Raw genomic sequence first — 27,648 nt, 5'->3', positions numbered from 1 at the left:
CTTTACAGCAATAACTTTTAAACAGGTTGTTTGTTAAAGGATTTAATTTTAAAACCTCAATGTAATATATCTTCAAAAAGTCTTTTTCTGTCTTTAGTTCTCACCATTATTATCTTTCCAGGTACATATTTTAAAAATTTAAATTAAAATAAAAAAAATGTATTTAATTAATATTAATTTTTAGAAATATTTAATACACTTTATAATCATACTTTAAAGTGATTAAGTTTATTAGCTTTATAATTCTATATTTTCTTTCTTTTCTTTCCCCAGTGGCGCCCTCTGTGGTAAATGTATCTATTATACATTTTGTAAAAGGTTTGTGTCTCAGCTGATTCGCACGCAAATCGCTAGCGACTAAAAACGCACGTAAGCCGCTTACACACTGGGGATTCCCACTTTTGAAATAAATAAATAAAACTCAAATATATTATTTTTATGTGAAACTTTTTATTTCGTTTCAATTTTGTATTTTTTTTTGGTTTGTTTTGTATGTTTAAATACTTATTAAAATTGTTTTTGTTTTTTATTTTTCGTTTGTTGTTGCTGTGTTAGCGTCTGCTTTCTGTTGTTCCATGTGTTTGTTTGTGTTTTTGCTTGTGTTTGTGTGTGTGTGTTGTGTATTTTTTTTTGTAAATTTTCTTTTTTTTGCTAAATGAAGTTTTGCGATTTTTTTGAGATTTTTTTTTGCGACGGTAGCTAATGTTTACTATATAGTAATTGTATAAATAGATGCATGTATGCGCTTTTAGGTGTCTGTTCGCGGGTGTGTGTGGGACTGGGAGTATGTGGTTTTATGCAGGTGAGTATGCATGTATGTGTGTGAGGGGGAGTTTGGCCTTTAGCTTAGCCTTTGCATTCTGAGCGTTTTTCTATCGGTTTGCGTATCAATTCGTTCATTTTTCTTATCATTTCAATAATATTTCATGTTTCTTAGTTAGGAATGGAAAAAAATTACAAGCATAATGGTAGAAAAAACTTTACAAATTACATTTCCTTCAAGAAGATACGGCATTTAATTTCAGACAGAGTCAGATCAGAAAGATAGAGAGAGACAGGGCGTTCAGACGGAGACAGAGATAGAGAGATGGATGAGTAGTGTGGCCGTCTATTTACAAAAGTATTTATTCTCGAACCGCTGACAATAGTCGCAGATTAATTGGCAACAGCGTCCGTTGTTGAATCGACAGCGGCACTTCTCCACCTCCTTGAACACCTGCGTGGTCCAGCCACGCCCACAGCACAGGGTACCACAGTTGTCGGGATGCAGACACTGGCGATCCTTGGTGACCGAGCAGTAGGAGGGCGAGGTCTCCAAATAATACAGCGTCGTATATTGTGACTGTTGTGGCTAAAAATTAAATAATTTCAATTAAAATCGATAGTTTATAAATTTAAAATAAAATAAACTAACTTTCTTGCGTCGCTGTTTGGGCTTTCTCATGCGACTCGAAGGAGCCTGACGCATAGTCCTTAAATTAGGAGCCTTGCGAATGGCCTGGTTGTACTTCTGTCTCAATAGTGTGGCCGTAGCATTAAAGTCGGCCATTTTCTTCCAGCAGGTCTTCATCGAACAGGAACCGGAAACGCCATGGCACTTGCACTTGTCCATCATTAGCGAGGAGACGGCCTCAATGCCAACCTTTTAATAAATTTTAAATATTAATTTAAATTATATAATATGTTTGAAATTTTTATTTACCTCTGAGTCATGTCGCAATATCTCACTGACTTCGTCTCCATCGCCGCCGCGCAAGTCCAGAAAGCGTCTCGTTACCCTCTTTCCATGCTTGAGATTATCATTGCATCCGCCCCACTGAAAGTCCTGCTCCTCCCGGTTGTGCTTCTTGGCCCCGCAACTGCACTTGGTCATCCTACCCTCGGCACAGGCCCTGGCTATGGAGTGGGTCATGGCGGCTGCTGTCAAGGCATGGACGAAGGCCGTCTCCTTGTAGAGCTTCTTGAAGATGTTCCTCTTGCCACGGGTCTCGATCGAACAGTTCCAGCGATCGTACCTGAACTGCTCCTCGCAGTGGGTGGTGGCCAGACGACGTGCCTCGCTCAAGGTTCCTGGTAGTCCTGTTTCCTTTCGACACTGGTGGTTCTGCTGCCGGGTGGCAGGCATGTACCGACAGGGTCCACCCACCTGTCCCTGGGAGGTAAACACTGCCATCACTGTGTGCTCCGAGATGAAGTGTTCACTAGGGATTAGAAAAATAAATATTAGAAAGGGTACAACAATATCTTGAGTTTAAATCTGAAATGATTTAGAAGTTTATTTTTAATAGGAAACTTGAAGCTCTCAATTATAGTTTCTGATTACTTATTGAAAGCTTTGTGAGAGGTAGGCTTTGAACTGAAAGCATCGTTTTATTGTTTGTTAAAAAAATAAAAAGAAAAATTAAAATTTTTTTTTTCCAACCACCAAAAAAAATATAAAACCACTCTTATTTACTTAATCTTGCGGCCATTCTCGGGCAAAACCAACTTAATGGGCTGGCAAAACCCTCCCAGTTCCATCAAAATCAAGCCGCCTTCGAAAAAGAAAGCCTATTCTAATTTTCAAGATGTCGATTCCAGCGACTCCGAGCATGGAGAAATGAAGCGGAAGTCTGCTAAAAAACCCATTATGGAAGACGAACCTACCACCAGCGAAGCAGCCAGAGCTGCACTTAAAGCTAATATTGAAAAAAATTATTATGCAATTCTTTCTGACTTAGACGATGAAGATCGTGTCAGCGACATGGAGGTTGACGTTATGAAGAAAAAAGATGATAAGAAAACCAAGCAACCTGCGGTAAAAACGGCGAAAATCATCAAACCGCCCCCAATTTTTATCCCGGACGTATCCAGCATCAAGGGCCTTTCCAAAGACATTTCCCACCTCTTAGGCGGGGATGTTGAAGTGACCTACAAAGCAAGCACTAACAACACAATTCGGGTCATGACTCCAAATAAGGATACTTACTCAACTCTGAAAAAGTTCCTGAGCGAAAATAACCATCGATACCACACATTCCAGCCCCGAGACGAGCGCGCTTATCGGATCGTCGTTAAAGGCCTCCACTTCTCCACCGACCCGGAGGATATTAAGGTGGGTTTCAGCAGCCATGGACACAAAGTCAGGGATATACACAATCCTATGCAAAAAGGTACAAAGAAGCCACTAAACATTTTCTTTATTAACCTCGAGCCAGCCAAAAACAACAAGGAGGCCTTTCAAGTCAAGCGGCTATGCAGCACGGTGGTTACGGTTGAGCCACCAAAAAAATTCGACGATGTGCCCCAATGCCATCGCTGCCAGGGCTTCGGTCACACGAAACGGTACTGCCATCTGGAGTACAGATGCGTAAAGTGTGGAGATAGGCACCCATCGTCCGAATGCACCAAAATTGCCAGTGAACCAGCAGTCTGCCTCCACTGCGACGGATCACATGCGGCCTCTTACAAGGGCTGTCCAGCCTACAAAAAGGCAAAGAGCACGTTCGCCCCCAAGCAGGCTGCCCCAAGACGCCAGCAACCTCAATTCAGCAAAATTAACCCTAACATCAGCTATGCTAGCGCAGTCAAAAACGGAGCACCACAGTTTGACTCCAACCCCAATCCCGATCCCAGTCTTTCAAGTAATCCAATGGACGCCCTAACGGCTAGGATGGAATCTATGTTTGAGCGCATGATGGAGAAGGTCTTGAGCCAAATAGCCCAAATGATGGCCACCGTTTGCAAATCCTTGTGCATACGCAATTAAATATAACCATATGGAATGCTAACGGCCTGGTAAAAAGAAGGCCAGAGGTCGAGCTATATTGCAAGACCCTCCAAGCAGACGTTCTCCTCATATCAGAAACGCATTTTACCAACAGATCATACTTGACTATTAGAGGATACGACCTCATTGCCGCTAACCACCCGAACGGTAGAGGTCGCGGGGGCGCGGCCATCCTTATTCGCAGCTGCATCAAGTATGAGGCACTTCCAGCCATGTGCGAAGACTGGGTACAATGTGCCCAAATTAAAATCTCCACTACCAACGGTGACATAACAATCGCCGCAGCATATTGCCCCCCCAGGCACAACATCCACGAACAGGAATTCGGCTTGCTACTGGATTGCCTCGGCCCCAAGTTCATAATCGGAGGGGACTTTAATGCTAAACACCCCTGGTGGGGCTCCAGGATTACAAACCCAAAGGGCTCGGCCCTATACAGGCAGATTCAGTCCCGAATCTTGAGCTGTCACGCAACCGGTGCACCCACATACTGGCCTACGGATCCCCACAAAATCCCTGATGTGCTAGACTTCGCCATCTCCGGAGGACTGGATTCTGCCGGAATTCAAGCGAGAGAAGTAGAAGACCTCTTCTCGGACCACAGCGCCTTTGCCGTGTCACTTTTCACCCCAGCCTTGCTCAGGTCAGCCCGCAAAAAGCTGATCTACAAGACAACAGACGTTGACAAGTACCAATCCTACCTGAACAACGTTACCGACCCCAGCCCGACACTTGACTCCCCGGTTGACATCGACACCGTTGTAGAAGAGTTAACAGCCCATATTCAGGCGGCAGCTTCTGAAGCAGCACCAAGGCCCTCCAACCGCCCAAGAGCCACTGACAGGGACATCCATTTTTGGAGCCCAGAAGTCGAAGAACTCAAACTTGAAAAGCGACGACTCCGAAGAGTGTGGATGCTCTCAAGGAATCCTTTGGACAAAACCGCCTTCAATAGAGCGACCAAATGTCTGACAGAAACTCTGGCAAGACTAAGGAAGCAGGCCTTTGACGGGTTCGTCGAACAACTTGAGCCAGGCGACCCTCAACATAACTTATGGCGAGTCACCAAATCTATCAGACAGCCGCTGAAAAGGATCCCACCTGTACAAAGAACCGACGGCAGCTGGTGCAGATCGGAGATGGACAGGGCCAACGCTTTCGCCGAACACCTCGAAGGTGTCTTTACGCCTTTCGATCGCTGCTCACCGGAGGATGCTGCTGAAACTGCCCGTCTGCTAGCCGAGCCTTCTAGGGACGCCGATCCAATACCACCAGTGACTGAGGAGGAAACAGCTGAGCTTATAACCATCATGAGCAACAACAAGGCCCCGGGCGATGATGGTATCAATGCAATTGCATTAAAAATGTTACCACCTCCAAGCATTCAGCTAATTACGAGGATCTATAATAGATGCTTGGAGATAGGGTACTTCCCGTCCACATGGAAACGTGCCCAGGTAACTATGATACCTAAGCCCGGGAAACCCGAAGCAAACCTTTCGTCCTACCGACCAATAAGTTTGTTACCAACGCTCTCCAAAATACTTGAACGAGTGTTTTTAAGCAGAGCACTGCCAGTATTTGACGAGGCTGGACTGATCCCTGACCACCAGTTTGGCTTCAGGCGGCGACACGGTACGCCAGAGCAGTGCCATCGGGTAGTGCAGTGCATCCTGGACGCGTTTGAAACCAAGAAGTACTGCATGGCCGTCATGCTGGACGTGAAGCAGGCGTTTGACCGAGTCTGGCATCCCGGTCTTCTATATAAATTAAAGACTGGCCTACCCCGACCATACTTCCAGTTCCTAAAGTCGTTCTTGGAAGACCGTAAATTTGCTGTTAGATGTGGCGAGGCCATCTCCGGTATTAGAGAAGCTCACGCTGGTGTACCCCAAGGCAGCGTTCTTGGCCCGTTGATGTACAATGCTTACACGGCCGACCTCCCTGTTCTTCAGAGGCCTGACCTGCTCGCAGCAACCTATGCAGACGACACCGCCTTCCTTACCACCGCCGATAGCGCATTGGGGGCAGCCGATACGATGGAATTGCAGCTTGACTTGCTCAGCGACTGGCAAAAGCGATGGAACATTGCCGTCAATAACGAGAAGTCCACTGCCTCCACATTTTCTCTCTGCAAAGGCAACTGCCCTCCAGTTAACCTTAACGGCTCTCCAATCCCACAGGTAGACAATCCCAGGTACCTGGGATTCACCCTAGACAGGAGGCTCACCTGGAAGCCCCATCTGATTAAGAAGAGGAAACAGGCTATTCAAAGACTTCGATCCTTCAACTGGCTTATGGGTAGGAGATCGAAGCTGAGAACTTCCACTAAACTCCTCATTTACAAGGCAATAATACGCCCTATCTGGACGTACGGCATACAGCTCTGGGGAACTGCGAGCAAGACGAATGTCCGAACTATGCAAGCTTTCGAAAATAGAGTCCTTCGAATCGCCACTGGGGCCCACGTCTATCATGACAATCGCACTATCCACGAGGTTCTCAATTTCCCTTGGGTCAAGGACGAGATACAAAGAAGCAGCACACGTTACATGCAGAGGCTTCATAATCACCCGAACCGGTTGGCCAGCTCCCTGCTGGACAGCAGCGAGCAACCCAGAAGACTTAAAAGGACACACCCGCTGGACCTCCCCTTACTACTCTAATTTTTTTTTCTACCATATTAATATTTAAAAATATCTATACGTGAAGTTTACGTGATAAAATTTAATGGTTGTCCCTAATGGACAGTTTTAAATAAACATTACCCTGCTATTACAAAAAAAAAAAAAAAAAAAAATTATAGTTTCTATGTATTTTTATCTACTAATAAATCTAACAAAATTCTGAAAATATTTTATGGCAAAAACTTTCAGAAATTACAAAACATAAAAGCCTACAACTTTTACAACCAAAGATACACAACCAACACTCCCTAAATGTGGAAGTTTATATGACTTTATTGCAACAACATATCAACAAATCATGGTATGCTTTTCTTATCAATCTCCAACTTGTGTGGCTTTCGAGGAATCAGGAAAAGAATTTCCCATGAATTGGTTGCCTCTCTATGCTCTAAAAGTTACCAGTTATTTGAAAGTCTTTGCCGCCCCGTTTGGAAAAGAAGCCGCCGGCGCGCCGGCATGCTGGAGCAGCAGCAACAGTTCACCTCAGCCATTTCCTGTCCAGCTTCGGTTGGGTTATCATTTTGTGGCACCCACTCTCCCCCCTAGTATGCTGATTTGCAGGAAATCTTAAATTCTCATAAAATTTAAGTGCATCGTAAATTGGCGTATGAGTAACGAGCTCAGCATACATATATATACATATCTGGCCATCTGAATCTGAATCTGAATCCCCGACTATCTGACTATTTCCGTCTCCGTTTTCGCTTTGAGGCAAAGATTTTTCCTCATTTGAAGATTTTTTTTATGCGCCCGCTCCTAAAATTTCTCCGGTTCATCTGCTTTGGCTGCTTTTAATTCAAAATTCATGAATTCTGGTTTCCCCTCCGAAATTCTATCTCAGCTTTCGCCACTTGAACAACAAAGTCTGTTAATAATATTCCCATTGGATTTGTTCTAGATTGCTTCCCGAATCGGCATCATCTGCCTATAGCAGGCAGACCGGCCTGGGAAGCTGCTCTCGCTTTTTATGTGAAATTAATTTGCCACATTTTCGCAATTAATTAATTAATTGAATGTTTGAAATGTTTACAAGTTGTTTGCTTTGCCTCTCGGCTATACTAGTGGCGTTTGTTTGGATGATTCCCTGTTTCGATGGCCGATTCGGCTGGCCAATTTTTATCTATTTATCTCCCGCTGTTTTATTTCGATATTTGACGTAGTTCTGGGTTTGATTAAAATATCATTTGTCGATTGATGAAAAAGTAGTTTGGATTGCGATTTAATTGGGTGGTCTAGGCCAGTCAGCGAAAAGTAAATATAAGATTTTTTCAACTTTGCAAGATCAGCTGATGCATTTTGTTTATCTTTTATTTTTTAGTGATTGGGAAGCTCTTTCTGTTGAATCTAAAAAAGTATTTTTCTTATAAATTCCTATCGCCTATCGCTTTATAACTTGACACATGTCGATCTGTAGATCTCTATTTGTATAATGTGTATTCCGTTTTGTCATGACAAAGCCAACTCCCTCGGGGTCTTCAATTACAGCCCCAAAGCCCGTGTAAGTCGCCATGTAAGCTTTGTATTGTTATCACATCCAATGTTGCCACAACGGCGAGGCAAGTGCAATGCAAAGCGCATTAACGCAAAGCCCACACACGACTCCCTCCCTCCTCTTAAGGTTCACCCTTTTCATGTTTGGATGATGATATTGTATGTATGATATGTATGTCGGTTTAGCCATTGGAAACATTGAGGAATTACAGGCCCTAAGCCGAGCGGGAGGCCAGGAGGAGGGACTTATAAGCCGTTTGACAAAATGCTGCAAGACAATTACGGGCCAACTTGGCCAAAACAATTAGCCAGGCCAGCAAAAGTCTTCTCTTCAGTGGTGTGCACTTTAATTTGAGAAAATATTTAGCCGCCAGCTAGGCCAGCCGGCTAGCTAGCAAGACGGATGGATAGATAGATGGATTTGTATCTATCAGATACAAAGTAGTCGAACGCTATTAAAATGGCCACAAGGCAAAACAATCTGTAAAGAGTTGGTGGTTAGGCCAGAACAACAAATTGATAGACAGACGGATAGACGGACGGATGTGTGCCAGCAAACATGTGGGCGGGCGCGAAAGAGAGGCACTTGGCCCAAAAGAAAGAGACAGGGAGGGAAAGCACAAGAGAGAGAGAGCGCCATAAAACAAAAGTGTTGATGGATATTTTCCTCGTGCGATGATGACGCTGAAGTTGTGTGTTGTATTTGTATTTTATGTTGTTGTTGCTGCTGCTTTGAGTGCTTCTTCCCCCCTCCTGCATTTGTGGAGATTCATCAAATTTTCAGAAACGTAAAATATTCAGACACACAGGTACTACTACACACTGCTGGACTGGCACATATATAAATCCCTTTGTGCTGCGGCAAAAGCATTTTATGGACTTTACTGTTTTTAGTTGCTGCTGCTTCTGCTGGTGCTGGTGCAACCGATGATGTTGCCGCTGGCCCCCAAAACAGAAAACAGCAAACAGCATAGCAAATGTGCAACAGCAACAGGAGTATGAGGCCAGATGCTGGCTCTAGCCTTAGCGATTGAAAGCAGTTCGAAAAACATACACAAAAATATGGCACAGGAAAAAAATAGTCAGGGACTTGCTATAGAGTCCTAGCCTAATAGCTAATAGTCCTAAAAATAAGAAATCATAAAATCCATCAATTTATTTCTCACCGTGCAGTTGAGGATAAAAACTGAAATCGACACACACGCAGGCACACACATAAAATCTTTTTTAAAGTAGCATAAGCATATCGGAAAGCTGGAAATGCTCTCTTCCCGACTTGAACTTTTTATGGACCTTTTTACCATTTGCATTTTATTGCTAAAACATAAATGCAGCTGCCTGCTGCTGGATGCATTGCTTATTTTTAAAACATTTGACTTGCATTGGGCTACCAAATCCTCTGAACTGAATATCTGGATATCTCGATTTCTGGGTGGCGTTGGCCGAGATGGCCGAGTTGGAGCAGCAAACTTGTTGTTTGTTTGTTTGCCGGTTTCTTTGTTTTGGCTTCAGATCCACTGTGTTTGCTTTTGGCGTAGCTGTCACATAATTTACCAAGGCCCCGAAGCGTTCAATTAAAAAGGCAAGTGCAAATACTGAAACCCAATCGGATAGACGAGTGACTTGGAGGGGGTTGTGGAATAAAAAAAAATTGATGAACTTAGTCAAATCGCGACTCGCTCGAATGGCTTTAATTGATTGCCGGCAAATGCTTTTTGTGGTTTTGTGGTTTAGCTTCCCCCGATTCCTTTGCTTGTTTGCTTAGCCAGAATGGGGCCAATGAGGCAGGCAGTCTTTTCTATGGACGATTGGATGTCTTCTGTGAGACCAGATCTTTTCCCAGATACTAAATCTGCTGCGCACAAATAATCGTTAATAGTAGAGATCATTTAGATGATGATACGCATCGGGGAATTTTAAGAAATATTTTTTATACACAAAAAGAAAATATTATACAGCTTCTGGGAACTTTCAATAAATATTAAATATTTATTAAAAGCTACCAAAGTCTAGAAGTTTATAAAAATAAAATTCCATTCCTTGAATGTCCATCATTGTATTTTTTTACTGTACTGGCTTAGTCTCATTAATTGCCACAACTCTTTTTTTCTTCAATATTTCATCTGGTGCCCATTTGTTTGGCTTAAGAGCTTAACAGTGTCGCAGCTCCTTTTGTCATTTAACCCAAAAAGATATTTTCGAAAATCTTTCGCTGACTCGAAGCGCTTCCTGCACCTGTCAGCTTATTTATTTCATTCGCTTTATGGCACACGAAACTCACACTTCAAGTTGCGTTGTAAATATCGCGCTTAAGCCGCCAAATTGCAGCGGTAAAAGCGGCAGCAACACCAACCAGCAACCGGCAACAGCAACAATTGCTGTCAGCAAAAATTGCAAGCAAAAACCGCAAGACAAACGCTTGCCTCTCCGGGAAAAGGAATCGCACTCCCCCGGGCTTTCCTGTTTTTATTATTTTTTTTGTAATGTTGGCAGGATGAGGGGTCGCTAAATGCTGATGTATGAGATGGTGTTGGTGTGGCTGCCCAATTTCGGCAGCGTTAAAACATAAAATATGCTTCCGTTCCTGCTTTTGCTTTGTGAAACCCCCCCTACAATGAATAATGTTGCAGCTCGGGGTTGGGGGGCGCAAGTGGGTGGTTGCTCGCCGCTGCTAGTGGTGGTTGTTTTGTCGTTGCAACGCTTCATCATAAAAAGCGCATCCTTTTGCCGGCTCCTGGGCCCGAAGATTATGGTCATCAATTTTGGCATCATCCAACGACAAACAGTTGTAACCGTAAACAATGTCGTCGCTCCCCCCTGGTTTTTGGGAACAACACCAACAAATGTGCCCCTCGAGACCCCCAAAAAAAATGAAAAGTTAAAAAACAAATATCCAAAAACTGAAAAACAAAAAACGAAGAACGGTAAAAGGCATTTTTATGGGCCTGGCTCATAAAAATTTGGGATTTTGGACTTTGGAGCAGTAAGTAGACAATAAAATGACGTAGCTACCTTTTTTTTTGGATTTTTAATAAAACGTTGCGGCAAATGATTAAGAACAAAAAACAAACTGCGCAGTAGCAACATCAGTCGCAGCAGCAACACCAACAGCACCAACATCAACAGCAACAGCAGCAATCAATTTATTCGCCCACCCAGCAAGCGAGGGTCGCTTGGCCACTTTCTGTCTGTTCTAATAATGCCCTTTCCTTCACTGGATCTTAATTTAAATTTTTTCCTAGGCATTTTTACGGCTTACTTAGCCTCTGTTGGGTCCATGTTGTTGCTGATGCTGCTGCGGTTGCAGCCTCCGGTCTGGTTTATTTACTCAAAAATGATTTCTGTGGCAAACAACGGAATTGGAAAATGCAAAAGCAACGTTAAAGTTTATCATTAAGCAGGGCCCGGAGTCAGACCAAAAAAATGCCATGTTGCTGCTACTGCTGCTAGCGGAAGCTAATGTTGCTGATGCTGCTGCTGCTGTGTGCGCGCGCCATAAAAATGCAATAAAAATCTTTACGACACATTTCGCTTGCAACCCTCACATTAGGGCACACACACACACCCACATCGGCTGCTAGCGGGGTTTATATATAGATATAGATTTAGACGTACGCTGGCCACACTTCACACCTTGCAACCTGCCCCCATGTTGCTACCGTGCCATGCCGAATACTGTTTGCTACCTTGGAACGCTTCCGCTTGCTGCTTTTGTTGCTGCTGCTGCTTCTGTTGTTACTGCAATTTTTATGCCCAAGCAGTTAACGCCATTACCTTGGCCACGCCCCCTCATGTAGCATGTAGCATATTGCAAATGCCGTCTGCCGCATGCCACAAGCCGCCTGCTGTTTGTGTCATCAGCAATGTTCAGGCTGTTCTTTCTCCCGGGCTTTTATTGAGCTTCCTCCCTTGCATTTGACAGCTTCATTGTGCAACATAAAAATTCAATTGTAATGGCCAGTTGCAATTTGTCCAGCAGGCCAGTTGCAACATCATTAGCAGCAGCAACTGATTAGCTTCCTATTCAGTTGAAAATATTGGCTTTATAGCTTATTGAGGGCATTGGCTAATTGCATAATAGTTTTGATTTTAATTAACAATTGCAACTTGTGTGGGCTTTAAGAATAACTTTTAACTTTGGCTGCAAAAACTAGAGCATTTGTCTTCTGGGAAACTCAAAGATTATTGATAACGTTTCTGGGTAGGGTTGTGGGTTTTCAGTTTAAAACAGAAACCAGGTGTTTGACACGCCAATTTGAGCTCACAATCTAAGGTGTGTGTGCTTTGGACCAGTGGCACCAGTTCTGGCAGAAAATTCTTCAAAAAGATTGCAGTTACCAAGCCCTTTTCAAACCCCATATGCAACATGCTCTCTCATCCATTCCATTTGACATTTATCATCCGTCAAGAAAGCGGCAAATGTCTGGAATCAGCTTCATTAACGCCCAAATCAAAAAAAAAAAATAGAAAAGAAAACCCCACCTTGTTGCACTCGATGTTGAAGTTGCTGCCTGGAATTGCTGCTTCCGCTTGTTGTTGCAGCAGCAGCAGAAGCAGCAACATGCATTGCTGGCAGCCCTTTCATTGAATACATTGCCAAACTATTTTTCAGCTAATATTAGATGGTATTGTTGTTGTTCATATTGTGGCTGCTGGCATTTTCCCGTTTATGCTTGAACGGCATTCCAGCAATTTGTCTGCATTTCTTTTTAATTTTTCTTCTCCCAGCCAGTCTCTAAAGCATTTGTTAGTTTCCTCCTCTTCAGTAAAATTTATCAGGTAATTTGGTAAAGTATAGTATTTAGTATCGTCCCCCAAATATAGAGATTTTGGGGACCAATTTACGATAGGGATCGCTTCCAGAAATTCCACAAATGAACTTTGAATTCCATCTAAACTGATACTTATTTATGGAAATGTCATAACATTATCGCTGCGCTGTGGGGCAATTAAAATTAATTGCTGGAATTTTCAGTCTCGGCTTTCCCGCTCAACTTTTCCCATAAAAATTGCCAGCGAATAGATTTAAATTAATTTTCTTGGCAATTTTCTTTTCAACTTAAATGGCTGATGATGTTCGTCAAGGCAACGAAAAGCCACCAGCAGGGTAACAAAGCTTAAGCTTAGCTATTAATGATTAATTTTTGTGACTACCATTGGCTTAAATGCACTGGGAAAAATACTAGATATTGAGAATAGATTTCTTTCTGGTTTAGAGTGTCTAGTGTTAAAGTAAATGGCATCTAAAGCCACCTCTTTTCTTTAAGTGTCTAACCAAAAAAAAAAGGAGATGAAGCAAGAGCTTTGAATAAAAGACTCGCATAAAAATTAAACATCAACGCGAAACGCAATCAACATTAAAAGTTTGCGAGGGAGCTCTTAGCTTACATTTTATTTACTTTCCCATAAAAGAGAAACGTACGGGAATAAACCGATAAGAGCGGAAAGGAAAACCCACACCCAGAATTTCTGACTCAAGCTGAGACCGACAACTGTCCTGGCTCCAGACTCCGTTTGGTTCGTCGCTATGGGATCTGGGATCCACTCAAATGCGTTTCGCATAAAATGCGTTTTTATGACCATGACGAAAAAACCGATCCTGATATCACACCCCGAGCAGCCGGCCCACCGCACACAAACAGCCAGAGAAAATTTAGGGGAAAAACGAGGAAAACTCGGCTTCACTTTCCACGCCATCATCAGCTCATTTCCTTGGCTTTTTTTTTTTTGGTTTCGGAAAAGGTTTGCAGGGGTGAAAGCGTGGCTAACATTCCCGCAATGATGTATTAATGGACGGTCACGTAAAGCTCATAAGATTTTTACAAGCAACCCTCGCTGGCAAAATGGCCAAGTGGAGTCCATATTATGACTATATATGTGCTATATATACTATATATACACATGAATTCAGTGTGAGAGATTGAAGTACCAACGCGCACATTCCTCAACTCTTTTCGAGCTCTCCAAGTTGTATTCATTGAGTGCTAATTAAGCAAAAATCCCGCCCCACAAACGAGGCCAAGTTGGCGCCATATATACAAAAAAAAGTAGATGCCACAACAGCCTACGGGGCTAAATCCATGCATAGATACCAGCGGAGATTCAGATTCAGATACAGATACAGATACAGATACAAGTACAAGTACAGATACAGATAGAAGCGCGAAAGGTCTGTGCTTTATTCTCTAAACAAATCAAATGCTGCCACGAAGGCATTCAATCAGTTGAGTTCAGTTGTTCGCATTGCTGTTGTTATGAGGTGATAAAACAAGTTCATCCAGAAGATGCTCCAGTAGATGGACTACCATCTGCATGGATCTCCTACCTTCTGGTACAGCTTCTGCCTGTGTGCTTCTGTAAAGTTTACAAATCCGATTATTGGCCAATTAATTGCCAAGAAAAGTTCAGTTTACTTCGAAAAGTTTCAATTTGAATTTGAAATCTATCATTCCGCCTAATGAATATGGCTGTGAGAAAACAAGGCCCAAAAAAAAATTAATGGCCTAAACAAATGGCTAAGCCAAATGCATTTGAAAACATTATAATGAGAGGAGAATGGACCCACCAACCAGTCAGTGAGAGCCTCTAACGAAAGTCGTGAACGTCGCACTCGTGTAACAAAGTGAAAGATTTTCTAAAAATACTGTTAGGAAAATATTTTCCCCAGCTATCTGTCAGAACATATTTCGATGCATTTCAAATTGGTTTTGGCCACACTTCCGCTTCTTGTTTCTTGGCCACTTGGCATTTGAGAAGCAAAATATTCTAAGCTAAATAAATGACCAAACAAGGCCGAAAATTCCAATGGAAATGTGCACAGAAAGAAATAGGGGGATTTCTTATTAAAATTCTATAATATTTTCTTAAAGAAAATTATCTGTTAAAAAGCCTTTTAAACAAACATCAAACATGTTCTATTTTCGAATGAATTATTTTCAAGTTTTTCCCTTAAAAGTCTTTGTATTCTTTTTCTAAACATAATACTCTTTTTTTTTGGTTTGAAAAAAAAACTATGGCTATGACCACACTGGTTCTCTGACTCGCTTGGCATATTCGGCCTGTCGCCTGTCAACGCCAAGATGCGCTTAAGCATTATTAATTGTTTTCGAAATGAACTGTGCGCCATGATAATGAGCAGCGAAATTCGCGATACAAGTGCACTTGCTGCAAAAAAGAGTTTGACAAACCGATGAATGCCACGGAGAGGCTGACACAAGAGGGAGGGGAGGTCAGGGAATGCCCCGAGAAGGGGCAGTCACATCCATTGGCATCTGCCATATATCTGCATGCTGCTGCCGCTTTTGCTGCTGCTGGCCAGAAAGGCAATTTTGCATAATTTCCGAAACACATGTTGCCTTCAATCATGCGAGAAAAAGCAGCACCGGGGCAGTATAGGGATATGCGAAGGGAAACGGCAAGGAGGCACACGGGGGCCTGAGACAGGGGGATAGATATATGGTAAAGTAAAACGCCCTCGGGCCACATAGACAAATTGACTAACTGACTGAATGACTGACTGACTAACTGGCTGGGTGCTTGGCTGCTTGACTGCATCTGCCTGTTGAATATCCCTCTTGGCCAGGGCCAGGGAACGAGCAACTGGCGGCTGGCAGCAGGGAAGGAATCAAGTGAAAATGTAGCGGAAAACATTTTAATACTAATTACAAAGAATTTGTGCCGCCGCCGTTTGGCACTTTTACTTTTTTTTAGGAGGTTTAGAGAATTAAAGAGAATTATTAAAAAAAGAGATTTATTTATTAAGGAATATTTTTATTCTTATTGAATTTCCTTGAATGATTTTTAAGGATAATAGAATCTAATATATTTATATTATCTTCCTCTAAAAAACACCAACAAAAATAAGGGCATTAAAAAAGTCGTTGATTAATTTGATTTTTCCCACAGCTCACTCTCGCTTTCAATGATCTTTTTATTTTTTTCAACTCCTGGCCCAGCTCCGACTTGTGGCCCCGAGAGCTGGAGCCATGAAGCTGTGGATTTGGTGGTGCCCCCTTTTGAATTTTTTTCGATTTCCGAAAATAAATGTTAGCACATCGCCTGCGGCGGCGGCGGCTACGGCGGCTACGGCGGCACAGGACCGGACTGCGTTTTAATTGGAAAACACAGAGAGAGGAGCACAAAGTGGAGTTCCCAGCTCCACTCGTCTCCTCCAGCTGTTGGAGCTCCTATAGCTCGGGAACTCTTTTCTTTCAACCCCAGCCAATTTTTTGTTGGATTCATTGAAACCTCGATGGTGGCGGTGGCGTTGGCGGCGAAATCGCTTTAATCAAATTGTTTTATGACAGCGCCGCACTCGCTGCAGAAAGCGCAGAAAGCCAGAGAAGCGGAAAAGTCTGAAAAGCCGACAAATGACACACACACACAGTGTCACAGGAGACACATGAACGTCATTAAGTAAACAATTGGCAGGGGGGAAAAGCGTGGCAGGCAGAGGGAAACTCGTGGGTGCCACCAGTGTGGCAGGCAGGTGAGTCTTCCCCCAGTTTGACATTAAACGCGTGTTAATTTCATTTAATTTGGGGCGTGATTCGCCTCTAAATAGAGTCGAAAGGGGCAAGGGGATGTAGGCTGGTTCTGAGGCGGTCAGGGGGCGGGGCACAGACTTTTACGGTAAACGACCCGTCTGTATTCCTGTCCATCCATCAACGCCCCGATCGCTCAACTGGCTCTGTTTTTTTCCCCCGCCCCTCGAACTGCATTTGTCAATCACCATTGCTCGGCAGAGTTTTTCCTCTCGATCTTGTGGCATTTTCCCCCCCAGTTTTTCCTGCTTTCCGGGGACTGACATTCAAGGTCCATCATTTCTTTTCATGCCACGCTATTTTGCTCTTGAATTTCGCCTGTGCAAAGTGAAAGAGGGAGGTGCACAGTGAAGAAATTTTAATGGAAAAATTATAAAAATATTAAAAACTATATAATATTAGTTCCCTTAAAGATCAAGACACAATCTAATCATTATACTATTTAATAAATTTGTTAAATTATTAAAATTTTTCCAGTGCACTTTTAGTTTATGTCTAAGAGATCGCCGAACGCTTTGTCAAGTGGATATTTATGTTCCCAGAAACGATCTCAAAAACTCGAGATGTCAAGTGGGTGGTGTGGTTTAATGATTTGTGGAAGGGGTAAAGTGATACCAGCTAATAGAAAAGTTCTTGTGGCATGAGTGGGTTGCCAAAGAGCTGGGGATTGATAGATTTAAGGCACTATCAGGTTTTTCGATAAATCAGAGAGTGGATTCTATAAACTTTGTCATCATATTTTCCACAAAAATGTTGATTTCATTGTACCCTTCGCTGCTTCCACAAATTGAATTAAAATACCAAACATGTTTTATTTTTTTGGGGGTAGCCTTGATTGTTGTCGGCTTCTTTACAACCGCTCCTGTATTTCCCAGAAACTCCTCATTTCCATAACTGTTTTGGGTGTCTGATTGCCTCAGATCTTTTGGTTTTCAAGTTGCCGCCAATAAGACGCGTCTTCAGGGTCAAATTTTCAATTTATATCGATCGCTGCAATGTGCTAGAGTCGTTTTAAAATAAAGTCACATTATTAACACCTACTACACTCTCCAGACACTCGACAACAAGTGCAGCCAAGTGCAGTTTTAGTCACACCTTTGGAGCACCCATTCGAATGAGATTTAGAGACAGGGCAAGATGAAAGCAAATATAAACCCGGGAAGACGACTCTCAGACCATTAGGCCACAGCCTGAGCATCAATTAGGTTTAAAGACCCCGCCAACGATGTTTGACGGCATGCCATGACTCTTGTCGCTAATTTGCGCAAATTATGTGCCGGGCCTCTTAAAGTACCGCAAAGTGAGTGCCAACATCCCATCCAGACCGAACCGAAACCATCCCGGCAATCCAGGCCCAGGAACCGAACGTACCTCTATATCCAGCAACAACAGTCCCCACCAATCCCGTCCAGGAACCAACCATCCAAAACTCCAATTATGTCAACAGCAACCGCAGCGGGCGCAACATCAAAGCCCTGGCCCAGACCTGGCGGCTTTTCTTGTCTTCTTGTACTACTCTTCCCATGCCGTAGAAGCCAGAAAGCCGGGAAAAGTGCATAGGATGCCACACGGAGTAATGGGCAACGGGTACCAAACAACGGGCAACATGTTGCAGCAACATTTTTATCCAGAGGGTTATTGTAGTTTTAGGGAAGTGGATATTTGATGTACTCTTACTATATTATAAGGATATTTGCAATAAATTAAATAAATATTTTAATGAAATATAATATGATATATATACTTTAGAGAACTTTGTACTACATCTTTAAAAACCAAACTAATTTGAAAACTATAATAGTTTCTTTGAAGTACATAACAATTTCATAATAAAAACTAAATAAAACAAATTCCGAAACCCTCTATTAATTGTAGAAATTTTGTTGAATTGCCTAACCAATTATAGCCCATAGCTCCAACTATTTCTTTGATAAATATTTTCCTACGGAAACCAAAGTGCCCACAGCACTTTCAAATCGCTTGCCAAAGTAATCATAACCTGAGCAAAGGGTTAAGTAAACACAGAAACGTCAACGCTTTTCTGGGTTAAACCGTTTAAGCAGGATGTGTGTGTAAAATGTGGGTTTTTTTTTCCAGCTTCAGACTGCAATTGGGGGTCTGCAAAACTGCGTGTGGCAAAACGCTTAGGTGCCCCCTTTGATCTCTCCCTGCCCCCTACCAGAATGCTTTGATGTGCGGTGCGTGCCTCAAGGTCCACAAAACTTCAAGGTCTCAGCAGAGGGAGTTTTGTATCCGTATCTGTAGGTGTGCATGTTGGTATCTGTATCTTCAGATGAAGCTGGTGCTGTGCTGGCCCTGTGTGGAAATTCGTTGTTGTTTGTCTTTGATGCAACTTCCTCAATGCGCTGCCACATTGGGGCATAGACTGGAGGGGTAACGGACAGAACTTTGGTCCAGAGACAGATTCAGAATCGGGAACAGCTGAAGTGGGAAAGAGACTAAGAATCTGACTAAGGAACAGCCAGATGAGATCAAAGGCAACTCGAAAAGCCATCACGCTTTTAGACACACGACCAAAAACACGGCAAACTCCCAGAAATGGAATAAAAGCAAGGCATCGGAGCGCAGAATCAACCGCATCTTGCACTTGGCTGGCATTAAAAACAGTATTTGTAAATGCACTTGGAGAAAATATTTTTAAAATAAAAGCCTTCTTAACAAGAAAGGAAAGCTAACTTCGGGCGGAGCCGAAGTTTATATACCCTTGCAGTTAAAACCGGATATATATCGCAAACATCGGATATAGTTGGCCGATCCTTATGGGAATAGGAATATATAATCCAATTTATTACAATACAAAATCTAAAAAAAGTCCCAAACTTCTATCTTCAAAAATACGAAAGTTGATATTTCTACCAAATACCATTTCCGATCGTTCAGTTATATGGCAGCTATGGGATATAGTCGGCCGATCCTAATGAAATTTGGTAGGTTGGATCAAGAATTAAATCTGACCAAGAATTAAATCTGTACTAAGTTCCAGCTTTCTATCTTCAAAAACACGAAAGTTGGGTCATTTCCGATCGTTCAGTTATATGGCAGCTATAGGATATAGTCGGCCGATCCTTATGAAATTTGGCATGACGTAATGTTTTGCCAAATATAGCTCACATGTCAAATTTGAACTCTCTAACTCTAAAAACACCAAAGTTATACCATTTCCGATCAATCAGTTATATGGCAGCTATAGGATATAGTCGGCCGATCCGGGCCGTTCCGACTTATATACTGCGTGCAAAGGAAAGAAGGGTGTGTGCAAAGTTTCAAGACGATAGCTTTAAAACTGAGAGACTAGTTCGCGTAGAAACAGACAGACGGACAGACAGACGGACAGACGGACAGACGGACAGACGGACATGCTCATATCAACTCAGGAGGTGATCCTGATCAAGAATATATATACTTTATAGGGTCGGAGATGTCTCCTTCACTGCGTTGCACACTTTTGACCAAAATTATAATACCCTCTGCAAGGGTATAAAAACACCATTTAACTAAGGCTTTCCAGGGCTATTTATCTAAAGTCCTATCATAGACCTTGCAGAGGTTTTTTAGCCTTCTCAGACCTTCTTGAAGCGGAAGATTTCCCTTAGTGTATCTTTGAATCTATACCAACAGTATCTGCATCTGCTCTTCAAAGTTTGTCTTACTTTTTACACCTTTAAAATGGTGTTTTGTTGTTTGATTTAAGGCTTCACGCTTGAATTGCATTTGGGTATTCGACTGATTTGTTTAAGTCATTTGGGTGATTTTCTTTACGCACTTTTCGTTGATTACATGAAATGCATTTTTATGTCATGGGAACGCATCGTTGCGTATCTGAAAAGCCGAAAACTCAAAAACCGAAAACCGAAAGAAACCATAACCATTCAACTATTGTTGTCTTCCGCCTGCCGCCTGCAACAACCCTCAACGAATGCAGTTTGTGTTTTCGAGTTGTTCATCATTAACAACAACAGCGGACCAAACTGAACCATCTTCTGGCATCTTCGGGTCTGGCACTTTTATTGGGTTCCATCATCATGGCCAATTTATGACTCTGATCTCTCCTTTTGTGTGCCTTCTCGTCTGGCACAGCTGCTTTTTGTTTAAACTTTTATGGCGCAGCTTTAGCTTTTCCCTTTGCCCGGCTTTTCATTTCAACAAAAGGACATTCGGAATAAAGGAATTTATCCAAAATGGGGGAAAACTTATATATAAAAAATATAAACGAAGACGAAAAGTGAACCCCAGTTTATCATTAAGAGACAAAAACCACAGCAACGGAAATACCATCAGGAGTTGCCGGAATGAAAAAAAAAGATCCAGGGAAACCGGGCAAGTTGAGAGACAACGGCCTCATAAAATGCAGCCATCAACAACGACAAAATTAAAAAGTTCAAATGGCAAAAGACGACAGGCAAATTGTTGGCCATAAAATCACTAGAGAAAATCTGGCCAGAAATATGCTGATTTGAGATACAAAATCCCCTAAATAGCATTCTCTTTCGCCAAACATCTCGGAATATTCCACAATCGTTGAGAGAATGAATTTATTAAAGTAATTATTGAAAAATTCTTGGCCAATGGATGCCTAATAGATGTGTTGAAGTTGCCATTGTTTCGAAGAAAATATTAACCCAGTGGCCAGTGGAAATTTTCCAAATAAAAATGTTTGCCTGTGAAATATTATATCTGCTGAATGGAAGATTTTATTAAGAGATATCTAGCAAAGATCAGTAATGAAAGATATTCTTTTTAAATGGGCAAGATATAAGCACAAAGTTAATACCGTGATGGCTGAAACTTAATAAGATGTCCTAGTAGTCCTGTTGAGCAGCTGTTGTACCTCAACCTTAAGACCCTGCTACATTATTATTGTCGTCCTATTGAGACAAATAAATTTCGGTCGGTGCCACATGGTGGCAATGATGCCAACTGCCAACTGCAGTCATCGCAAGGATTTCCTCTGGATATTTTTAATTTTGCGGCGAGAGAATAAAAAACAAAACTTTGCACATAATCGTTATCGTTGGAAAGGCAAGAAGGGCCTTTGCTTTCCCCAGGACTTGACCATAATTTGCGGTAGCTGAGGCAACACAACACAAAAGGCTTTTCTTCTGGTGAGTTGGAAATTAACATTTTTATGTTTCCGCCCGGGTTACACGACCATCCACTTACAACTCCTTTTCTTTGCCGATGATATAGTCGGAAAGTTTCTATCCACAACAATGGAAACTTGCACTCATAGTTAACATGACTGCTTTTGGAGTTGAAGTTGAAGTTGTGTCCCGCCCAATGAAGCAAAGGACATGGACATGAAAGCCTGAGGATCTGAGGCAGCCAAGGAAACGGTAAGTAAGTTTTAATTACTCTTTGACAAATATTTAACTTTGGGACTTGCCGAAAAGGGGTTGGGACTTTGTCTTACGCACAATTAAACAGATTTTTGCCGCTTGTAAAGGCAAAAATGAAATCACAGAGGGACAAAGACAGTCGTCTGGGACACAGAGATTCCAAATCAGATCCTGTGGGGTTGTAACAACATAATTTTGCGCCGTATAATGTCATAAATGTCTGTTAACAAAACAACAACCGGCAACCGACAACCGACAGCGACGACAGAGAATCGAGACGACCGAGGAGACTGTCAAACATTATTACATTATTTGCCATTTGCTTCTGGGTCTTTTCAAAATTCTGAAATTGAAACCAACCCCATGGCCAGCCCGCCCATTCCTTTCCATAAGTTTCGGTTCGGCTCGGTTCTTGTTTCTATTTGCTCGTGGACTCTGGGATTTCAGGTTCTTGGATTTCGTTCAGCGCCATTCAGATCAACCCCGGACATGGGAGATTAATTGCGCCAGCCTTTTATTTTTGACTACAAGGGTAATCCAGGAATCCGGCAGCAAGGCAACTAACTCACAGCACACCAGAGGGAACTTCATCATCATCGAGTGTGTGCCCTCTGACAGCAATTATTAAATTTTCATTACATCCCCTAATCAGCATTTTCTGCATATTGATTGTGTAAACAGGCGTCACATAGTCGCTGCTTTTCGAATCGTTTACATTTCGATTTTCAAATGGATAACGCAAATTGAGTTTTCTGAGTTTAGAAGTCTTGTCAAGGGGTTATAAATGGAAATGGGATGTTTGAAAAAGGGATTTAATGCAGGTAGTGAGAGTAATAATTCAATCGGATTTGATAAGAAAAAGAAAATAGTCTTATGAGTCGATTATTATTCAAAAGAAACCCTAATTGGGTTGTATGGGAAAATTCCTCTATTTATCTTTTATGTAATTTCGCAAATCAAATTCATTAGAGACCCAAGTGCTATCTGCCAACTTCGTTTGCCTTGGAAAATCCAAACCCTTGCAAATAAATTTGTAGGTCTTGTGCAACTCATGTGAGTGTTGCACTTTTGCGATTGACTTTTGCGATTCGTGCTGACATTTCGAATCAATAAACTCGCACTTTGTACTGCCATTGGTGATGGTACTTGTACTGGAACAGGTAATGGGTAATGGCACCTGCTGCAAATAAAGAGGGCTGAGTAGAGGTACCCACACTCACATGTTGTCTAATGGCAGAAGAACAAAACGATGTCTTGCTTAAATAAGCCGATTAATTGTAATCAAGCAGCGCGTCTAAATGGACACCGACTGAATATTCAGCTGGGTCCCGTGTGGTCCCAGTCCCGGAACCATTTGGAACTGGATGGGATCCCCATTGTCTATCGATTTCTGTCGTCTGGCCGGTTGGTTGGGTCAATGCATGTGCCTAGCAAAGGAAATAATAAAAAATATATATATGTAACAGGGGAAAATAAGTGAAACACTTTCTACCCCGGCAAGTGCTTCAAGTGGAGCCTTTCTCCCATCAATGTTTTGTGGAATAAAAAAAAATTGGCAAGCCAAAGAAGGTATCAAATGTGGAAAGAAAAAAATGATAGAAATTATAGGTAATTATTATAATATAAGATATTAATATAGATACTAGAGAATAATACAAAAAATAATATTTTTTAGTTTCTCATTGAAAGTTAATAGGCAAATAGCCACTTTGTTGTTTCTAGATTTCTGAATACAAATGCTACTTTTTCAGTGTACCATCTCATCCCTCATGCTTCAAGGATGTTATGGGGTTTTGCCCCTTTTGTTGGGTGGTTTTGTAATGACAAATAATAACTGGTAGACGACCCACCGCCAGGCCAGTAAGCCCCTCGACCTCTCCTCCGACCAGCTCGGCCGTGCTCCCCTGTCAGTGGGCAAATTAATGGTGAAGTGTAAGTAAAATTTACGCTCTGCCACCGTCGCCCCATCCTCCTACCCTTCCCCCCATTCTGTAAACCTGATGCTGTTCGCATCTGCTAATAATCATAAAAAAGGCGGCTAGGCTAGCAGCATTTTGACAACCGACAACCCCCCACAAATGCAACACCCCCGTGCTTCGGGTATGTTTTTTCGGCTGACAGCCGCAGAATAAAGCTCAAGAGTAGCACAACAACACCAACACAAAAAAATATAAATAATTTTACTTTATTGTTTAGACTCTGGCCAGACGTTCGCCATTGTTTAGGACTTGGATTTATGTTGCATTGAAGCTGATTATTAGCCCCCAAAGACAAAAGACCTAAAAGGGTGCCGCAGCCAAGTGGCAGGATGGATGGATGATTGTCTGCCGACTGTTGCACATTTCCAGTTATATTTATTTATTTTGAGTGGCAACTAACTTGATCAGATCAAAATATCACCGGAAATATGATCAAAGCAGTTCGATGAACTGAAGTCAGTTTATAAGACCATATGATGACAGATAATTATCTGAGGGGGTTTTGTTTAAAAATCTTTAAACTTCTCTGGTTCAATATTCATATTTTTGGATATATGTAATTAATTTTTAATTAAAAGCCATAGAGGGTACTCTATTTATTCCATAATTTAACTAATTACCTACATAGGGTCTCGTTTATTTATGTAATCAAAGTTCAGCGAGGGTGACGGTGCGGTTTGTTAAAGAAATCAGATTCTCAAGCGAATCAAAGTTCACGCGGCGGGTTAAACACGAACATGTATTAATAATTGCGACCACATATAATAATTGTAAACGTTGATTGCTGGGGTCCCACAAAAAGGGCCATAAAAACTTAACTGAGCAACTCAAACTTATACCGCTGACTGCAGAAATTTCCTCATAGGACAAAACAATTTGATGGCTGACTGAAAGATCTTCATCAATTGATAAGATTTCAGTTCAATTAAGATGCTTTCAGCGGCAGATGCGGAAAGCTATAGCTACATAGTAGATTGACTCACTTGTACAGGCCTTGTTGCATATCCATGTTATTAGAGTTTGCTCCGACTCCAACTCCGACTCCCATGCCCATTCCCATTCCGCCAACTCCGACTCCGCCGTAACCCATATTGCCGGGTAGTACCTTGGTTCCAGGAACTATTATTCCCAGGTTTGCCAGTCCGGCCAGGGCATGTCCGTGGCCCATATTCGATCCATGGTTGTGGGACGTTGGAATGGCCATTCCGTTTCCAGGAACTCCTCCGATTCCCATGCCAGAGTGCCAAGGAGGCATTAGGCCAGATCCTCCGGGCACTCCCATAGCCGAGGGGGAGCTCGAGGTGCTGCTACTGCCGCTTAGTTGGTTGATCATGGCACCGCCGCCGCCTCCTCCTCCGGGTGAGCCGTTCGCCTGGCCAGCGGAAATACCAGCACTGCCGCCACCCATCAAGGTGTTCAGCAAGGTGCTGTTCAGGTTGTGATTGCTCTGGTGTTGCTGTTGGTGTTGCTGATGATGTTGCTGCTGCTGTTGCTGGTGGTGCTGCTGTTGATGTGGCGGCTGTTGGTGGTGTGGAATGGAGGGATTGCTGCTGTCCAGATCGCCATTCTGGCCCACCATCATTAGCTGATCCTCGTTTCGCACCTGGCCCTGGCTCAGGTGGCACAGGATCAGCAATACCAATACTCCCGTCGATGATGGCATTTTGTTTCGATTGTTGTAGGTTGTGTGGATTAATTGTTGAAGCGGTTATTCTGGTGAATTGTTGTTGATTTTGCTAAATGCTGTTTCTATAGTCTACTTTTTGGCGTGATATATTGTGGATGTTTGCTGGTAAGTACTCGTTAATAAATTACTATATTCTACGGTTCTACTTCGTACAATATGGATTAATTTAAAGTTAATTATGCGATTTATATATTCTTTCGTTTTCGGTTAATAGAAAATTTTATGTTGCCGTGTATAAAACTTGTTGAAAATTCCGTGTTGTGAGATTATGTATTTATTTTGGACTTTATAATACTTTTCGTTTGATTTCCACTTGTTATTTTTGGGTTTTTTTTTGTCCGACTACTACATTTTTGTTATTTTTTCTGATTAGTGGACTGGTTTAATTTTCAAATCAATTTTTTTTTGTTTCACTTTGGCACTTCAAACGTTTCTGGCTTCTGGCTTTGTTATTCCAAACAATGATTTATTTTTTTAAGCTGCGATGTGCGTTTTTCAGATATTTTCCTTTGGGTTTCCTTGGAAAGCCAACAGCAGCGGGATCTGTTGTTGTCTGTAGATCAAAAGGCGATCCGATCGGATCCGAGAGTATCCCCACCGACGATCCGTCTCTCCGTATCAAAATGCAACGAAACGGGTTTCGTTTTCGTTTTCGATTTCGATTTGGTTTGTCGACGTAGTTGCTGTGGCCAGCGAAACACTGGCGACGGTGTTTCTTTATACCGCCGATCCATCCATCGGGGCAGCTTAATGTTTTAAGGGTTCGCCCGATGCAGATGAAACGGCGCCGCCAAGCATTTAGGTATATATTCTCTTTGTGGGCCGGCCGGCCGGCCACTTGCCATACGTTGCTCCAAGTTATATAGATCACGAAAAGGTATCACACTGCACAGACACGCCGCACTCCGAAGTATTACCTAGTATTTGCCGGCTGCGTACAGTTTTTCACACTTTCTCAACTCTAATTATTTGGGGGAGTTGCTGCTGCCGCCTGCCTGCCTTTTGCTTCCGACTGGCTGTTTATTTTTCCAAAAAAACGAAATTTTAATTTTGGTTTCGGTTTTGGGATTTCGATACTCATTCAGTTCTTTTGTATAATTCTTGGATATATTTTTTTCAACCACCGCGCCACACGTGTGTCCGTCAGGTCGTTCGGCATTCGACTGAATCATCGACGTTCGACTTCGTGTTGCTGTTGCCGATGGATGGTGTTGCTGCTGCTGCTGCTGCTTATGTTGCTCGTGTTGATGTTGCTGTTGCTGCTGCTGCTGGTGCTGGCTGGCTGGTTTCCTTTTCTTTGGGGGCCTATCGTTCTGATAGGCAAACGCGGTCGTGGTTGGCTTAAACATGCTGCAGGATTGTTGTGCGTGCGCAGCCCCAGCCATTGACTAACTTGCAACATGATGCATGTGCGACATGCCCGCAATGTGTCGCCAATTGATCGCCGTCACAATATATAGACAACACTTCATTAATTATGGCGACAACTTGTCAGCCGTAATTGCCCCTGTGGCTAATTGGCATGGCTATGGTTTTTATACCCTTGCAGAGGGTATTATAATTTTGGTCAAAAGTGTGCAACGCAGTGAAGGAGACATCTCCGACCCTATAAAGTATATATATTCTTGATCAGGATCACCTCCTGAGTTGATATGAGCATGTCCGTCTGTCCGTCTGTCCGTCTGTCCGTCTGTCCGTCTGTCTGTCCGTCTGTCTGTTTCTACGCGAACTAGTCTCTCAGTTTTAAAGCTATCGTCTTGAAACTTTGCACACACCCTTCTTTCCTTTGCACGCAGTATATAAGTCGGAACGGCCCGGATCGGCCGACTATATCCTATAGCTGCCATATAACTGATTGATCGGAAATGGTATAACTTTGGTGTTTTTAGAGTTAGAGAGTTCAAATTTGACATGTGAGCTATATTTGGCAAAACATTACGTCATGCCAAATTTCATAAGGATCGGCCGACTATATCCTATAGCTGCCATATAACTGAACGATCGGAAATGACCCAACTTTCGTGTTTTTGAAGATAGAAAGCTGGAACTTAGTACAGATTTAATTCTTGGTCAGTTGATCCAACCTACCAAATTTCATTAGGATCGGCCGACTATATCCCATAGCTGCCATATAA

General features: G+C 42.4%; 1 protein-coding gene across 2 annotated transcripts; it reads right to left on the bottom strand.

Moving 5' to 3' along the window:
• Window positions 1–430: 430 nt before the first annotated feature.
• Wnt4 (Wnt oncogene analog 4) lies at window positions 431–26,687 on the bottom strand. 2 transcript variants are annotated; one of them, XM_017243713.3, is made up of 4 exons: window positions 24,810–26,687; window positions 1,703–2,201; window positions 1,415–1,642; window positions 431–1,351 (listed from the first exon to the last, which is right to left on the bottom strand). In XM_017243713.3, exons 1-4 carry the CDS (start codon window positions 25,487–25,489, stop codon window positions 1,109–1,111), a joined length of 1,650 nt encoding a protein of 549 aa, XP_017099202.3. In that variant the 5' UTR covers window positions 25,490–26,687; the 3' UTR covers window positions 431–1,108. The 2 variants fall into 2 exon arrangements, with proteins under 2 accessions (XP_017099202.3, XP_070133972.1); XM_070277871.1 differs by lacking the exon at window positions 24,810–26,687 and adding an exon at window positions 2,456–2,690.
• Between the last annotated feature and the right edge of the window lie 961 nt (window positions 26,688–27,648).

The sequence above is a fragment of the Drosophila bipectinata genome, chromosome 2L (assembly GCF_030179905.1).
Source record: "Drosophila bipectinata strain 14024-0381.07 chromosome 2L, DbipHiC1v2, whole genome shotgun sequence".
In the NCBI taxonomy this organism is placed as follows: domain Eukaryota; kingdom Metazoa; phylum Arthropoda; class Insecta; order Diptera; family Drosophilidae; genus Drosophila; species Drosophila bipectinata.
The sequence above is the reverse complement of the archived record's forward strand: the minus strand, read 5'-3'. Positions and strand labels throughout refer to the sequence as shown.

Coding starts and splice junctions, on each gene's coding strand:
- Wnt4 (XM_017243713.3), bottom strand. CDS start 25,489: ATGCCATCATCGACGGGAGTATTGGTATTGCTGATCCTGTGCCACCTG. Junction 2,202..24,809: donor ATGCAACAAGGCCTGTACAA/GTGAGTCAATCT, acceptor TCTAATCCCTAG/TGAACACTTCATCTCGGAGC. Junction 1,643..1,702: donor TATTGCGACATGACTCAGAG/GTAAATAAAAAT, acceptor ATTTATTAAAAG/GTTGGCATTGAGGCCGTCTC.